The sequence below is a fragment of the Narcine bancroftii genome, chromosome 12, assembly GCF_036971445.1.
Source record: "Narcine bancroftii isolate sNarBan1 chromosome 12, sNarBan1.hap1, whole genome shotgun sequence".
NCBI lineage: Eukaryota > Metazoa > Chordata > Chondrichthyes > Torpediniformes > Narcinidae > Narcine > Narcine bancroftii.
Window position 1 is genome coordinate 20855248 of NC_091480.1, and position 18350 is coordinate 20873597.

Consider the following 18350-nt stretch of genomic DNA (forward strand, 5'->3'; position numbering starts at 1 on the left):
TGAATTGGAAATTCTTTGATCCCTTTTGGGTGACGGTGGGAAAGAATGCATACAGAATGCTGTACAGTAGGGTGGAAAGATTAAAATTTTTGGAGGAAGAACTACTGGAAATGCTCAACAGATTGGAGAAAAATGAGTGACCATTTCAAGTCGTAGTTAAACATGAAGGTTTGCAGGCAGCATGGATGAATGCTGGAGAAACTCAGCTGGTCAAACAGTGTAGTGTGGCGGCTCACCACGAGGCAGGCGAACCGGCCCCATTGTAAGCCACGCGGTGGGGCAGCCAGCCAAAAGGGCGCCGTCGGGGGTTTTCCCTTCCTCTCAGCATGGGGCTCAGAAGCCCGCGCTGGGGGACCACAGGATACCCAGGTGACGCCAGCGCCCTCCAGCGCGGATCCAGGCTGGGAGTATAAGTGCAGCTCAGCAGCCTGCAATAAACTAGTCTGCTCAAAGCTCAACCCGTCTGGTTATGCGTGTTATTTCTGGAGCAGTGTAGCTGCCACTACAATTGGTGACCCCGACTGGTTCAAATGTCTTCAAACCCATCATGAGGGAACCTGGGATCAGCGCTATAGCCGAGAAACTGCCTGAATTCTGGATTCAGGAGCTGGAGACCTGGTTCGGCCACGCGGAGGCTCAGTTTCACCTCCGCCAGATTTCATCCGACACAACCAAATTCTACCATGTGGTCGGTGCCCTGAACCAGGCCACCGCTGCAACTTGTTCAGCACCCACCCGCCGAGGACAAATATGAGACCATCAAGCGAGTGCTTACCAGGTCCCTTGGACTATCCAGACACCAGCGTGCCACTCAGATGCTGCACCTCGATGCCCTAGGGTCAGGTCCCCGATGGAGCTGATGGACGAGATGCTCGCACTCATGGGTGATCACACCAACTGCCCACTCTTACAGTGCATTTTCCTCGAACATATCCCTGGGGACATCCGGCCAATGCTGGTCCAGGAGAGCTTTACCGACCCAAGGAAGGTCGCCCAGAAGGCCCAAGAGCTATAGCTCGCACGATTCCCGAAGGTCTCAGTGGTCCAGCAGGTCACGACCACACCAAACCTGCCCCTAGCGCTGCGGTAGAGCACCCGGCCTCTGCAGGGGCCTCCAAGAGCAAAACCAAGGCCACAGCATCCGCTCCAGGCCTCTGCTTCTAACACCAGCGCTGGGGAGCCAAGGCTCGGAAGTGTCGTCATCCCTGCTCGTTCCAGGGAAACGACCAGGCCGGCTGCTGTTAATGGCTGCGACGGCTGGCCAAGGTCACTGCCTCCTCTACCTGCGGGACTCAGTCAGCGGCCGGCAGTTCCTCATTGACACAGGAGCCCAGATCAGCAGCATCCCAGCCACGGCCGTCGAGTCCAGGTCCTCCCCTCTGTGCAACCAACACAATGGCAATCTGGTCGTATGGAGACAAGACAGTCCATTTCCAGATCGGCCAACGGAATTCCGCGTGGAGGATCACCGTCTCGTCCCTCCCGACTGCCATCCTGGGTGCAGACTTCCTCCTTGCACATGAGCTTCTGGTGGACATTTGAGGTAGGCGTCTGGTTGATGCCCGTACTTTCCAGGCCATTCTCCACAACTTAGAGCAACCACAGATGGCCATGATCAGCATGCCCAGAGATGAATTCCAGCGAATCCTGGACGAGTTCCCGACAATCCTCAAGCCACAGTTCTCCGCTGCCTCGCAGCGCCATGGGGTGTTCCACCACATCTCATCCAGGGCCCACCGGTTCACACCAAGGCATTGCGGCTTCTGCCTGACAAGCTCCAAGTGCCGAAGGAGTTGGGAGTTGGGAATCATTTGATGGTCCAACAGCTTGTGGGCCTCGCTGCTCCACCTGGTCCCGAAAGCCTCCGGTGGCTGGCATCCCTGTGGAGACTATTGATGGCTCAACAAGGCAACAGTTCCTGACCGTTACCCCATCCAAGACTTTACAGCCAACCTGCACGGTGCGAGGGTTTACTCCAAGGTTGACCTGGTGCGCGAATATCACCAGATCCCGGTTCACCCTGAGGACATACCCAAGATGGCCATCATCACCTGCTTTGGCTTGTTCGAATTCCTGCACATGTCGTTTGGGCTCAAGAACGCCGCTCAGACCATCCAGCGCCTCATGGACTTTGTGGGCAGGGACTTGGATTTCGTCTTTATTTATTTGAATGACATCCTCGTCGCCAGCAAGGACCGGGTACAACACAAGGCCCACCTACGTGCCCTTTTCTCCCGGCTGGCCGTCTTCAGCCTCACCATCAACCCGGCCAAGTGCCAGCGCGGGAAAGAGTCCATGCAATTCCTGGACCATACTTTCATGGCCGAAGGAGCCATGTCCGCTGCTGTGAAGGTCACCGCTATCAGGGAGTTCCCACACCCAGACAGCCTCAAGGGGCTGCAGGAGTTCACGGGTATGGTCAACTTTTACAACCGTTTCATCCTGGGAGCTGCGCACTTCATGCAGCCGCTATTCGTCCTCATTGCAGCCAAGCACAAAATGCTTGCTTGGAACCCAGAAGCCTGCTCCGCATTCGAGGCCACCAAGGACGCCCTGGCAAAGGCCGCCATGCTCGCCCACCCCCACACCGACCTGCATATGACATTCTCTGTCGCTGCCTCTGCCACAGCCGTCGGTGCCATCCTGGAGCAGCAGGTGAAGGGACATTGGAAACCACTGGCATTCTTCAGCCACCTGCTCCACCCGCCGGAACGCAAGTATAGTGCCTTCGACTGCGAGTTACTGGGCATGTATCGGGTGGTGCAGCATTTCCGTTATTTTTGGAGGGGAGGACTTTAACCATCTTCATCGACCACAACCCCTCTCCCAGGTGCTGGCGATGGCAAAGGATCCCTGGTCGGCCCGCCAGCAGCGTCATCACTCCTTCATGTTGGAATTTACCACCAACATTTGGCACAAGGCGGGGAAGGACAATGTGGTTGCCGATGCACTCTCATGAGCATCCATCTGTGCACTAACGCCCGGCCTCGACTTTGACCAGCTCGCCTGGGACCAGGAGTCTGATGAGGAGACAAGGGCCTTCAAGACTGCCATCACGGGCCTGCAGTTCCAAGATCTCCCGACTCCGAGCGGCAAAGGCACCATCCTGTGCGATATCTCCTTGGACATCCCACGGCCAGTGGTTCCCCAGCAGTGGCGCAGGCAGGTCTTCCATCACATACATGACCTTTCACATCCCTCCATCAGGTCCACAGTCTGGATGGTGGCAGAAAGGTTCGTATGGCATGGGCTACGGAAGCAGATCACAGACTGGGCCAGAACATGCACCCATTGCCAGATGTCTAAGGTGCACAGGCACATCAGGGCACCTGTACAGGAGTTCAAGCACGTCTGGGAACAGTTCAGCCACATTCACATGGACGTCGGCAAGCCCTTACCCATTTCCCGGGGCAACCGTTACCTGTTTACGGTGTTGGAACGCACCACTCGCTGGCCCGAGGCGATCCCAATGCCAGACGCCTCCACCGACTCCTGCTCCCGAGCACTGTTGCATGGTTGGGTTGCCCAGTTCGGCGTCCCAGGTCATCTCAACAGCAATCAGGGCGCCCAGTTCACATCTGCGCTCTGGGCACAGCTCACCAACAGATTTGGGATCCAATTACACAGAACCACGGCCTACCACCCGCAGGCCAATGGACTGGTCGAACGTCTGCACCACTACCTTAAGCCGGCACTCATGGCCTGCCTCACCGGTCCTGACTGGGTGGACAAACTGCCTTGGGTGCTCCTGGGCATCCGCTCCACTCCCAAAAAAGATCTGTCAGCTGATCTAGTCTTCGGTGCGCCGCTGGCATTACCTGTGAGTTCATCAATGCACCTCACAATCCCCAGCGGTCGCCGCAAAAACTACTTCCTCACCTCAGGGCATGCTTGGACTTGTTCGAACTCCCGCTGCCACCCAGGCATGGCACCCTCCCGTCTCACGTTCCTGGCGAACTGCTTTCCGTGGAGTACGTTTTCATTCAGCAGGGCCCGACCGCGGCACCTCTGCAGCGACCGTACAAGGGGCCGTACAGGGTTGTACAGCGTTCCGGTTCAACGTTCATGCTGCACGTTGGCAGCAGGCGGAAGCTATTTACCATGGACAGGCTGAAGCCAGTGCACCTCTATCCCACCGAGCCCGTGGTCGTTGCCCAGCCCAAGAAATGAGGCCGCCCAGCGAAAAAGGACACTGGCGCCGGTTCTGGGGGGGGCTGTGTGGCGGCTCACCACGAGGCAGGCGAACCAGCCCCACTTGTAAGCCACGCGGTGGGGCAGCCGGCCAAAGTGGCGCCGTCAGGGGTTTCCCTTCCTTCTCAGAAGCCCGTGCTGGGGGACCACGTGACACCCGGGTGACGTCAGCGCCCTCCAGCGTGGTTCTCAGCCAGGTCCGGGCTGGGAGTATAAGTGCAGCCCAGCAGCCTGCAATAAACCAGTCTGCTCACTGAGCTCAACCCGTATGGTTGTGTGTGTTATTGCAGGAGCAATGTAGCTGCCACGACAGTAGCAAAGATACAGATACATAAAGAACAAGGTTTGACATGATGAAGGGCCCTCGCCCGAAACATCGATTATGTATCTTTATCTTTGCTACATAAATGATTCTGTTTGATCAGCTGAGTTAGTTTCTCTAGCATTGTGTTTTTACCACTTCAAGTTAATGACCTTTCAACAAAACTTGGAAATGTCAGCAAAAGAATAAACTATCAGATGCCAGAAAAAATGGAATGAGGTAAGAACAAAAGGGAAGATCTAAAATAAGAGGCAAAATGATAAAGGGGAACAGCTGAGAGAGAGGCTGCAAGGAAGAAGTTAAAGAAGCAATTGTTCTGCTCCAAGGAGCAAACTATTTCAAGTCAGTCAAGCCAAACCATGAGTGACAAAGCAGAATGATTGGTTAATTTTGCATCACTTGGCAAAGTTAATTGCACCTGATGACGATTGCTGCTTTGGACTTTCAATTCAGTGTGGAATATGGTAGCTTATTAATTTGCATAAAGCAAACAGTTATGGCATGGTTGACATAGTCGTCAGCACAACCCTGTTACAGCGCCAGCGACCATGATTTGAATCCGGCGCTGTCTGTAAGGAGTTTGTACTTTCTCCCCATGTCTATGTGGGTTTCCTTGGGTGCTCCAGCTTCCTCCCACTATTCAAAAATGTACCGGGGCTTGTAGGTTAATCGGATGTAATTGGGCAAAAGGACTGGTTATTGTACTGCATGTCTGTCTAAATTTAAAAATGCAAAATTTAATTTTAAATTTCGAATTCCATCAGTTCAGAAATCCTTCGGGTATTACCTAATGAGCTGAACATCTTCTATGCCCGCTTTGAGAATAAGAACCAAACAGTGTCAATGAGAATCCCTGCAAAGGCTGAGGACCCTGTGATATCCATCTCTGAGGATGACATTAAAACATCATTCAAGAGGGTGAACCCTCGCAAGGCGTCAGGTCCATACAGCGTACCAGGCAGGGTACTGAAAATCTGCACCAACCCACTAGCCAGAGTGCTCATGGATATTTTCAACCTCTCCTTGCTGCAGTCAGAGGTTCCCACAAGCTTCAAAAAGGCATCAATCATCCCGGTACCCAAGAGCAGAGTGAGCTGCCTCAATGACTATCGCCCAATAGCACGAACTTCTACTGTGATTAAATGCTTTGAGAGGCTGGTCATGGCCAGAATTAACACGTACCCAAGCAAAGATCTGGACCCACTGCAATTCGCCGATCGTCACAATCGCTCCACAGCAGGTGCAATATCGCTGGCTCTCCACTCAGCTCTGGATCACCACAAAAATGGCAACTCATACAAACGGCTGCTCTTCATCGACTACAGCTTAGCCTTCAATACCATTATTCCTTCAGTGCTGGTCAAGAGGCTACAAACTCTGGGCCCCTGTACCCCACCCTGCAAGTGGATCCTTGACTTTCTCATGAGAAGACCGCAGTCAGTATGAATTGGAAGCAAAGTCTCCTCTTCACTGATTATCAACACAGGTGCTCACCACTCCCCCCCCCACCCCCCTCAAAGGATGCATGCTTAGCCCACTGCTCTACTCATTATACACTCATGACTGTGTGGCCAGGCACAAATCCAATGCCATCTGTAAGTTTGCCCATGACACCACAGTTGTCGGCAGAATCACAAATGACAATGAGGAAGAGTACAGGAAGGAGATAGATCAGCTCTTTGAGTGGTACCACATCAACAACCTTGCACTCAATGTTAGCAAAACCAAGGAGATTGTGGACTTCAGGAGGGAGTCAGGGGAACACTATCCAGTCCTCCTTGAGACCCTCCTGGGTGTCAACATCTCTGAGGATGTCCTGGAGCCTCCTTGTTGATGCAATCATGAAGAAGGCTTGCCAGCGGCTATACATTGTGAGGCGTTGAAGGAGATTCAGTATGTTACCGAAGACTCTCAAAATCTTCTGCAGATGTACCATGGAGAGCATTCTGACTGGTTGCATCATTGTCTGGTGTGGAGGTGCCAAATCTCAGGAAAATAAAAAAACTCCAGAGGGTTGTTAATTCAGCCTGCGACATGACAGGCAACAGACTTCACTCCATCGAGGACATCTACATGAAGCGGTGTATTTATAAAAGCAGCCTCTATCAACAAAGACCCCCCCACCACCCAGGCCATGCCCCCTTCACTCTGCTACCATCAGGAAAGATGTACAGGAGCCTAAAGATGAGCACTCAGCGGCTCGGGGACAGCTTCTTCCACTCCGCTATTGGATTCCTGAATGAACCAAAGACACTGCCTTACCTTTTGTGCACTACTTTTAATAAATTATTGTTGTAAGATGGTTCATTATATGAATGTCTGCCCTGTGTCGCTGCTGCAAGATACTGAATTTCACGACTTGTTCATGACAATAAATTTGGATTCTGAAATTAAGAAACACAAGGAAGTAATTTTGTCCACTCTCTGCTTACATTGTGATCTGGGAGAGTGTAAATGAGCTCTCCATGAAGCAAAATTCTAATAGTAATATCCATATTAAGTGGATGGGGCATCCATAGCACACCAAATTTCTATAAATATTTGTGAAATATAATCATCATTTAATTATTCGTTACATGATATTGCTTCAATATGCCATATCTGGAACAAAGTCCATAGGGCCACATTGTGCAAGGAAATGTTTTTATTTTTAGTTACAGGTATCACAGTACGACCTTATACAGCATAAGCTTGTACAAATAGAGAAATTTGTGGGGAACATGAAAACAATTCTTCAAAAGAATTCATATTTTTCTCATGAATCCAGTGTTGCTTTCTGAAACATTGTCTTTCTAACTGAAACATAGGATGGTCCAGGCAGGAAAATTGAAGTTGTTGCAGGGAAAAGGATTTCAATCCAAGGCAGTTGCAGGAAGGCCAGCAATGTCATGATGATTGATTGTTTACAAATGGAGATTTATCTGTAGTGGTGGTTTAAAATTGTGACCTGATTTGTTCGCACGGTTAACGGTGGAATGCAAGGAAACATTTAGTTGCATTGATAAAAGGTTTCCCATTGTCCTTGTTGACAAGTGATCTGTCTTTTCTCAGATAACAGCATTTCTTGGGAAAAGTTGGATGATTATGTTACTGGTTGCACATGTGAAAGATACACGAGGGATCTAAAAATGGTCAAATTAGAGGCAAGATCAAAGACTTTAAGTTTTACATTTAAAAAAGGACAGAATAAGCAGAAATTAATTCCATCACAATGGGAACAATCTCAGCATGGTTAGAGTAGGGGTTAGCGCAATGCTGTTACAGCACCAGTGACCAGGGTTTGAGTCTGGCACTGTCTGCAAGGAGTTTGCATGTTCTCCTCGTGTCTGCGTCGGTTTCCTCCACAATTCCCCCCGCTATTCAAAAACGCACAGGGGGTTGGAGGTCAATCGGACGGCATGGACTTGGGGGCCAAAAGGGCCTGTTACCCTGCTGTGTGCCTAAATTTAAAATAAAATTTAAAAAAGATTAAATTTAAATTTAGTTTAAGAAGTATAAAACTCCCTGCAATTAAAGAATTAATGTAATAAGTATGGGGAAATTTATGGCTGAAATCCCACTAATCTGACACAATAAAAAAAAAATGGAATATGGTGTGGTGTGTTGACTTCACACCTTTGCATGGGAGCAGCAAGAAATGTAAATTTATTGCCAGTCCAGCGTCCCAATTAGGGTGACTCCATGGCATTTAAAGATTCTAAATCAAAGTATCTAATTACCACAAAGATCATCATGGTTGAAAATCAATGGATTTTGGAATGGTGTGGACACCTGTCTCCCAACTACACCTAGGGGCCCAATATCATTTCATCAATGTTAGGTGCTCATTCACCTTACTTGTAACACCAAAACTTGGCTGCATTATGGCCAACAGATTAAAATTGCCCAAGAGCTTAGTTCCATAACCAAGCAATAACCAAAATATAGTTAGGTTATATTCCATCGGATTTAATCGATCAGAGGAAAGGTTCCCAATTCTTTTTACCACAGGGATAGAGGGAGGCTAGACAGGTTGTGTAAAGAAACTGAATATTAAGGCTGCCTTGGTGCATTTTTTCCCTGTATATTTCCCTCTTAGAAAAGCTTCAGCGTCTTCAAGGTTCAGGATTCCTTTATTATTCTGTACCAATATACAAAATGTGTTTACCCGTTTCTGTGCTGTAACGTTCTATGATTCTATACTGTAAAGGCACACAAAGAGGTTTCACACCCCTACCAAGAAAGGAAAAGGAAGCTAAAGGGATTCACCTCAGAGACAGAGGGTCTTGGATCCCACCACCTCCACTGATGTCACTGCTTCCTGTATTCGCATATCATCTTAGCCTCACAGCCACACATTTGTCAGTGGTGAACCCAAGCTGCAGGTAGCCAAGTTATCCTCCTTGGCCCCTGGTTCCTGATACAGTCAGGAAGCTGTCAGTGGCCGAGATTCTTCAAGAACCCCCTCACAGTCCCGGTATCTGAATCCCATGAGCCACTCACCAGCAGCTTAGTGCAAAGCCTTCGGGCACTGAGCCCCTGCGGGTCCACTGCTGTGGTCTCGTTCCCTGTCAGGTTGTCTCCCAGCGAGTCTGTGCTCTCCTATTCTAGTTCCCTGAAACAGTCTACTGCTCCTCCATGGTCTGGACTGCCAAAAATAGGCTGCCATCATGAACACAGGCCTCTGTAGATTCTCTGATGTCAAAGAAAATACCATCGGTCCCTTTCTATAAAGGTGGTTTAAACCTTTACTGATCTTTTGGGTGTGACAGCTGGGTAGTAGGACCCTGCAGAGGAGCACTGAAGATGCATCTCCATCCCAGAGCTGTGACAGCACTGTCATCATTGAGTATTCTTTACCTTCTGAGCTGTGCTTTTTGTGATAAGCTTGGGAAATGCAGCCCAACCTTGGTCAAAACCTCTTCTTCCTTCTACCTTTGGGAACAATGTTCAGAAGCCTGAAGCCCAGCATCTCCAAGAACAATATTTATCTATCAGCAGTAAGGCCCTTGAACTACCCCTCACTAACTTAACGATAAACTACTTCGGGGCGACATAAGGACCCGATTGAAACATCACTTTTTCTTTGCACTCTCTGTATTTGTGAATATTCATTTATCCATCTGTCCTGTACATTTATTATCTCCGACTGGGGCAATTTCACGTTTACTCTTGTAATTGGTGTATCCCCTTGACACCTTCCACACTTGCACCCAAACCTCCTCCGTCACCACCGTTTGGGGCCCTAAACAGTCCTTCCAAGTGAAGCAACACTTCCCTTGTGCATCGGCGGGTGTCACCTGCTGGATCTGGTGCTCCCGCTGTGGCCTTCTCTACATCAGAGAGATTGAACGCAGACTGGGAAATTGCTTTGAGCACCTTCGCTCTGACCGCATCAATGACAGGGATCTCCCAGTGGCCGATGATTTCAATTCTGCACCCCACTCTTGCGTTGACATGTCTGTTCTTGGCTTCATGTACTGTCAAACCAAGACCACCCTTAAATTGGAGGAGCAACACCCAATTTTCCATCTCGACACTCTCCAGCAGGATGGAATCAACATCGATCTCTCTGGTTTATGCTAAACTACTCCCCACTGATCCTCTCTCTTTTCCATCCCGGTCTTCTTTCCTCCAGCTGTCCACTCCCTTCCCTTTCCATTTCCAGAGCCATTCCCCATCCCTCTGTTTGCTGGTGCACCCTTCCTCCCTCATCCACCTATTACCTCATGCCTGTGGGACTGTGCTCCTCCTCCCACCGTTTTGTTTATACCTGATGAAGGGCTCAAGCCCAAAACATTGGATGTGTTTCTTTATCTTTGCTTGATAAAGTACACTGTTTAAATATTTTAAACAATTTAGACATTCATCACAGTAACATCCCCTTTTGGCCCAAATGCCCATGCCTCCCACTTACACCCCATCGACCTACAATCCCCTGTACATTTTTGAATGGTGATAGGAATCCAGAGTACCAGGAGGAAACATACGTTGACATGGGGAGAATATACAAACTTCTTAAAGACAGCGGGGGATTCGAATCACTTTTCCGATCACTGGCGCTGTAACAGTGTTGAGCTAACCGCTACGGTGATCGTGCTGCCCTGCTGAGTTTCTCCAGCATTTTGTTTTGACTACAACCAGGGTGACTGCAGACTTTTGGGTTGTACTTCCATCTTATGTACCTGTTTGGTTGTGGCAAGCAAGAATTTGGGTGCATGTATATTGTACCTACATATATGACAATAAACACATTATTATTAAAACATAAATACTTCAACTAACTGCAGTGCCCTAAACCAAATTATTTTGTCTGATTTAATCTTTTGAAGTACTTATTTAGTTAACACTAATTAGTTAACTAAAAATGTGTGAAAATCTTACTTGCTGAGATGTATTAGGGATTTGGAAACTTGATTTATTTCTTAAATTGCAAACATACATTACTTCATAGATCTCCCCACTACAGCTGTTTCTGCAATTACAAAGCAAAATGATGAAATAATATCCCAAATTTTTTTTCAGAATCATTAAGCCGCCTCAGTGGTGAGTCGAGGCAGCAAAGAAACAATTTTATGACCAGCTGGTGAACAGATACGTTACCTTTTGGAGTTGTAGAGCCCGCGTTTTTCCCAATTCCCCATGGAATTATCTCCCTACCCAAAAGATAGCAATTAGATTTGTAAATCCATTCTAAGATGGAAGGAATTTTTTTTTCCCTTGGGCATTCCCTCAGGATTGAGGATGTGGGATTTAGAATTTTGCAGGTTTTGACACGGCTGATGAGGTCAGCTTGGGGCTCTCCTACAGATGAGACAGGTGGTGGCCAATGGGGGCTTGGTTTGTGAAGTCTCTGTTCCTCCTGCCATTTACTCGGGCTTTCTGCATGCTCCTGACGCATAGGCCAGAAATTCCCAGTGGTCAATGGGGCTGTTGCATTTTGTTTTACAAAGAGGTTTTAAGCGCATCCTTGACTCTTTTCCTCTGGTATCTTTGGCAACAGCTGTCCATGACAGAGCCGAAGTTCAAATCAACCCATACCTGCTCGATGTACCTCTCTGTAATTACAGTAAAACCTGCAGCATCTGGCACCTATGGGATCAGTAGATGCTGGATAAGTGAATTTGCCAGTTGTGTGAGATTGCATGATTGGTGAACTAACCTCTAGGTCAAGCGCCAGTTTTAAGCTTTCATTTTTTTTTAAACCTATTTATTTTGCGCAGTTTTTTTGCCAGTTGCTTGAGGCTGCCAGTTCCTTGAATTGCAGATAATGGTGGTTTTAATGTAATTCCAATTCAACACATACTTCATACAATTCATGTTGGTGACGAAATTGAATTCGCGCTCTTAACTTTTGCACATTCAACAACCGAACTCCAATACGCTGACCTACCGCGCCTGCACCAACTGAGACCCGTGCGTGCGCGTAGGAATCAAGATGGCCACACTCAGCCTATGGACCCCAGGATTCCTACTAAAAAAGTACCCACATTTTGGTTCTTACATGCCCTGTATCCTTGTTATAGTTTGTAAGTACAACATAATCTGTATACATTTTATATTTTTTATTTTCTATATGTTTTAAAAATTCAGTTGAATGTGCAGATGGATGCAAGTCGAATAGGTCGCAAGTCAGCGAGTACCATTATTGCTGACATTTCAAACCTGAACCCTTCTTCAAGGAATAAGTTCAAGGAATGTCAGCAATATATCTTTGTCTCCTGTGAACACTAAAAGACCAGCTGGGTTCCTCCAGCATTTCAGGGTGTTTTTACTCCAATCACAGTGTCTGCAGACTTTCGTGTTTCACCCACTGACAGAACATATCATCAAAGCCATGACATCATCTTACTGAAGTTCCACAGGCCATCAGATACTCAAAGGAGATTACAGATGCTGAACTCTGGAACAAAAAGAGCAGAATGCTGAAAAAATTCAATGGTCCAAGCAACATCTGTGGAGGCAAATGATGCAAGTCATTTTCAGGTCAAGGCCCTGAACCATCACTGATAGAAAAGATAGTTAGGGTACAGCAGTACAAAATGAAGTGGATAGAGGCAGGTGGGTAAAAGGTGGAACCAGATGTGAACAGGCAGATGGAACAAGATGGAGCAGGGGAGGGTAGGTGTGAGAGGAGAACACAAGGGGTGTGTGCAACCAGAGCTTGGAAACTTCAATGTTTCTACCATTGGGTCATAAGCTCACCAAGCAGAACACATCAGGTTGTTCTTCTAGTTTGTGTTTGGCCTCTGCATAGCAAAGGAGATGGCCGAATACAGGCAGGTCAGTGTGGGAGCGGGAAGGAGAGAGGTAATAACTGGAATCACGATTGCAAAGCAGACACCCAATCCATGTTTGATTTCACAAATGCAGAGGGGGCCACATTATGAGCACAGAATGTGGTAGATCAGTTTAAAAGAGGTGTAGGTGAACTTATAACTTACCTAGAGGTGATGTTTAGATCGCTAGATCCTGGTGACAGAGGAGATGAAGAGAAAGGGGTGTTACAGGGGGAAAAGTGCTATGAGACAGGGAGGGGGTGGGTCCAGAGGGACAAGTGGACCAACGAGTCATGAAGGGAGCTGTCCCTATGGAAAGCGTAAGGGAAGAGGAAGAGGTGATAGGATCAGTTTGGAGGTGATAGAAACAGTGAAGGATGGTGTGTTGAATGAGAATTCTGGTGGGGACTGAGGGAACTCTATTCCTGTTCTGTCTGGGAAGAGAGGGGCGAGAGCAGGAGTATGAGAAATTAAGGAATAGCCAGTGAAGGTTCCATCAACTATTGCATGATACAAGCCACATTTTTTGAAGAAAAAGGATATTTCAACCATTGAGTAGAAGGCCCCACTTTGAGAACAGAAGCAGAAATTGGCATTCCAATAGGACCTCTGCCTCATTCCACCTTTCCACACCTTTCACATCATCCTCCATCATTTCTACCAGCAATGAGTTCCCTGCATCACCCCTTTTCCCCCCTTTCTGCTTTACTTAGGAACTACTGCCTGCATGACGCTCTGGTATACTTATCTCTCTCTCTCGCCTAACGCTGATACTTGCCCGTGCAACTTGTAGGCGCAACACCTGTCCCTGCACCTCCTTGCTCACATCATCGAAGGACCTAAACTGCCCTTCAGGTTCAACTGCACCTTTTCCAGACTGATCTATTGCATCCAGCGCTCCTCACCTTTTATGTTCCCACCACTCATCCGCCTCTACCTCACTCCCTCCCACCCGACATCCTGCTATGTAACAGCGATTATTTTTCTTCCCTCGCAGTCCTGATGCAGCATCTCAGTCTTAAACAATCTTTGCCTCCACAGAAGTTGCTTGACCCACTGAGTTCTTCCATCTTTGGTGTTTTGTTCCCCTAGCATAGGAAATCATTTATCGAAACTTGCCTGCGAGGAAATGTAACTTTCATGTTTACTCTTTTATAATTTTTTTATATATATATAAATGCAGACTTTGCAGGTTTTACCATTAGGAAGAGTGTCCCATGTCCCAGTGTTCACACAGGAACGACCAAAACTGCAAATCTCGGTTTGTTCTTGCGATTTTAGACAGTGTACTGGCAATTGAGGTCTGTAAAGAGGCAGGATATGCAACACCACTGCGTCGAAGGCGACTGCGACGTATAACATATGTGGGATGTACAGTTCCACTGTGTCGACGTCGACTGGTCACCTTCATCTCCGCCGTATTCTTTACTCTGCAGTGCAGTTTACACTGCAGGCGTTCCGGGAAAATGACAAGGGGTCTAGGAAGAACAAAGTCGGACCTGGAATGGTCCCCCATTCCGGTTCTGAGCTTTTTACACACCATGCATTCCAGCAAAATGGGAATAATTTCCCGGAACGCAGCAGCTCTGCAAAAAAACATACTCGACTCATGTTTACGCTCGACTCACAATTACTAATCCATGTCAAAGGTTATCTTGAATTCTGCAAGCTTTCAATTAAGTCAATAACCTTCAGGATAACCAGCTATCGAATCCTTTCTGAGAGTCCACACTGAGAGATAACTTTCAGTGAGACTCCCCTAGCAACTTTCTCAAGCATCCAACATGATTAGTCTGATTTGACATGATGACTTTCTTTGATCACCCAAACACTCAGTCATTCTGTCTCTGAAAATGCATTCCAATAATTTCCCCATGACTAATATGAGACGGACAGATTCGTCCAGTCCATCTTCTCTCTCTGTTTAAATAAAGCAGCCACATTTGCAATTCTCTGATCTAAACGATAACTAATTTACTTTTACTATTCATTTCACCACTCTGTCGCTTGAAGGCATCACGTCTTGGTGCTCAGTTGATCAAAAGTCCAGTTATTTTCTCATTAACAGTTTAACTTCATAGAAAACCTCCTCGACTTTACAACCCAATTACTTTATGACATTTCATAATGGGTTTGCTTCATACATTAATACCTACTTTGGCTTACATATAACATCCTTGCTTACGCCTTACAAATTATTTCTCACTGCTACTTTGATTTTTTTACCCCAGGAAAATTTGAATGCAAAATAATAGAAATTAAGTACATTTTAACAGAGGGTTGGTAACTCGGCCTGCGGCATCCCAGGCACCACTCCATCAGGGACATCTACAAGAGGTATCTTAAGAAAGCAGACTCCATCCTCAAAGATCCAGGGGCGGGGGGGGGGAAGGTACAGGAGCCTAAAGACGGCAGAAGGTTCTTCCCCTCTGCCATCAGATTTCTGAATAATCAATGAACCAAGGACTCTGCCCTTTCCTTGCATTATTTTTTAAAAAAATTGTAATAGGGTATCGTGAGGCTGCAACAAAACATTGAATTTCATAGCTTGTCCATGACAATAAATTCTGATTCTGAACTGAAACCTGCCCACATCATTCTCCACCATGTACTCATAAAGACACCTAACCAATAAACCCATTTCCTTCACGGCTCCTGATTGTGTTTTGCCCAGCTCCTGGGGCTCCCAATTCCCCAGCACAACATTCAACGCCTCCTGCCTGGACATCTCCGGAGCGCTGCACACACTGAAGCTCCCAATCCAGTCTGGAGGGCTGTTGACTGAGCTCAATTCTTGGGAGAAGGGGGGTGCTGGAGGGATATAGATCACTTAGATATTTGTACAGATTGACTGGCGCTGTTGCCAACAAGCACTCTGCAAAACTTTTTATTCCCTCCCCCAAGTTAAGTTTCATTCCCCACTTGCAAATTAAAAGACAGTCTTTCCCCATGAAGGTTCTGACCCATTCGGACACGGAAAGAAAAGGCATATTATATATAAGATGTCACTCCAGAGCAATGGTGCAAATTTAAAACAAAATGCAGATGAGAACTCCATCAAGTCATTCAAGCTTTCCCACTGAACTTTTGTCACGCAGGCATTGTTTCCAGGACCGTTTTCTCCTACCTTGGCTAATTTGAAGCTGTGTCGGGGGGACCGCTGTTTCTGAAGTGACCGCAAGCCCCAGGAAGACCCACACATTCCATCTGACCATTGTGCGAGCCCTTGGACCGTCTCCCACACCGCTGATCGAGCCCAGCCAGCTCTCCGCACTTCATCCAGTCCTCCACCCTCGCCTTTATGGAAATGAGCCACTGGGGTCACGAGGCTGATTTTACATCCTAAAAAGGTACGTTTGATTCCAGAGAGAGAGAGAGAGAACATCTCGGGGATTTGAGTGGTGCATTTTATCACATGAAGCACATTTTATCCACAGTCATGAAAAGGGCAATTTATGAAGTTGGCCACTCACCAGCATAATTACATAATAAAGTGGATTTGAAAGATTGCAAAGAGAAAGAAACAAGTTGGAGTGCTGCCCTGGATGGGAATTGTATCTGGTTCAGGCTTAGATCTGAAATGTTAACTCCCCTCCACCTCTCTCTCTTCACAGATACAGTCCCAAATAGTGTTATTTCCATTCCCAAGCAATTCCAGAGCCTTCTGTGATCGAGGCTTCCTTTCAAAATGAAGACATTTCTCCTTATCCCCCGGTTAATCGATTTACCCACCCCCCCGAGACTGTAGGTTGAGGTACTCTAAACAGGCATCCCTGCATCCGACCTGACAAGTCCACATTCTCATGAGATCCCAGGTTCTAGGGACAATTACTGCATGGTGTGATCTCCCCGACACGATGTTCGGTTGTAACTCAATACCTTGATCACTGAAGCCAATGCCTTCTTCACCACCCATGAACTATGTACTCGTACTTCGAAACACTCTGCAGGACCCTGCCATTTACAGTGCATGATCTACCTTGCTTTAACTTCCCAAAATATATCTCACACTTGTTTGAGTAAATTTCATCTGCTATTTCTTAGCTCATTTTCCCTGTTGATTTAAATCCTGTTGTAATCTCAGGCAACATTCTTTACTGTTCATCTATGCTACCAATTTCCATGTTGCTCACAGATTTAGCAACCATGCCAACTACGTTCTAATCCAAAGCATTAATATGACTTGGAACTTATGGACAAGAATCCCCCAAACATTTTTGACATCATCCAATGAATTTACCGCACACAGCAAGGTGGCAGCCAGACTTGAATAGTTTCCATCAAGGCATTCACTGTCATTACACTCTGAAACAGATAGCAACATTTGAAATAAGCACAAATGTTAATCAATTCAGAGATCCAGACATTGTTGTTGATGCTTCTCTTCTCCTCCAGATAGCGTAGTTTTCTGCAATCTTCACTATTATAAATCAAATCAGTAATCTGAAAAGATCTTTAAGTATTTCAGAATCACGCTTTAAAACACAAGGCCTTTTCACATTGTGGGTGAGTGATGACCCTACTTGGACCCAGGTGAAATTCCCAGCAACTTTCACACCACAGTTCAAATTCCCTGTAATTTTCCTTCCCCAGCTATTTGGGGGGCGTATCATTCCCAGCGATGACACATTACACACTCACAGCTTTTCCAAAAATCAGTAAAACTTATGCCTATATTCAACCCATCGTCCTATTGCACAAAAACGTCTCCCACATACTCCTTCTTTCTTGAATGATGATGCAGTATTCAAGCGCTGACGTCACGACGCTTCTCCTGCTCTGCCATTTGCCAATTCAGACCGCAGGGAGAGGGTGATCCGGGGAAATTACCCAGGTCTGAGACCCTACAAGGGTCATGGACCCAGGTAATTTTCCCTGGCTAACATTTTCACACCACCGGTTCACGGAAAGGTTCCCGGGAATCCTCATTTTACGCGGTGGTATGAAAAGGCTTTGTTACATGAATTGTACATACGTTGTTGATTGCTTACAAAGCCATACTTAGCATTCTAGCCGTAAAAACAACTAATTTTATTTCATTTGTAATTCTCAGGAAAATATTCTAATGGGCTAATTTAATTACTTTGTGTCAGTTTATGATATTTCAGCTTCTACCTTAATCTTCTGTGCATTTACTATTGTCATTTTGTGCTTTGTAAGCTATTTTAAAATCTTAGTAAAAAATTGAATTTTTCTCTCCTGGTTTAATATCTATGAGAATCTTTCAATGTGATTGGCTGTCCAGACAACATAGTTGATAAACTGTGATGTCATTAAAGTGACTTGGAAAAGCCCCTGACCAAGTTCATCTGATTGTGCAATATGCAACCCAACAAAACAGAGTCCCTCCAGACCATGCTGTACACAAAAATAAAACACAGTACATAAAGATCAAATAAATAATCAAAATAAATATATAAATATTTGGGCTGCCCTGTCACAGTTCATCAATCTCACAGCCTGTGGGAAAAAGCTATTCCTCTTTCTGGCAGTTCTGATTTTGATGCTCCTGTACCTCCTTCTTGTTGGTACTGAGTTGAAGATACTGTGCGCTGGGTGGAATGGGTCTTCTATAGTTC

General features: G+C 46.7%; 1 protein-coding gene across 1 annotated transcript in view; it reads right to left on the reverse strand.

The window, feature by feature from the left end:
- The window catches only part of clec19a (C-type lectin domain containing 19A), a 39258-nt gene extending 23208 nt beyond the window's left edge, over nt 1-16050 (reverse strand). The window contains 2 exon segments of the mRNA XM_069905716.1: nt 15899-16013; nt 16015-16050. Of these exon segments, the coding sequence (XP_069761817.1) occupies nt 15899-16013; nt 16015-16050 (151 nt within the window).
- Between the last annotated feature and the right edge of the window lie 2300 nt (nt 16051-18350).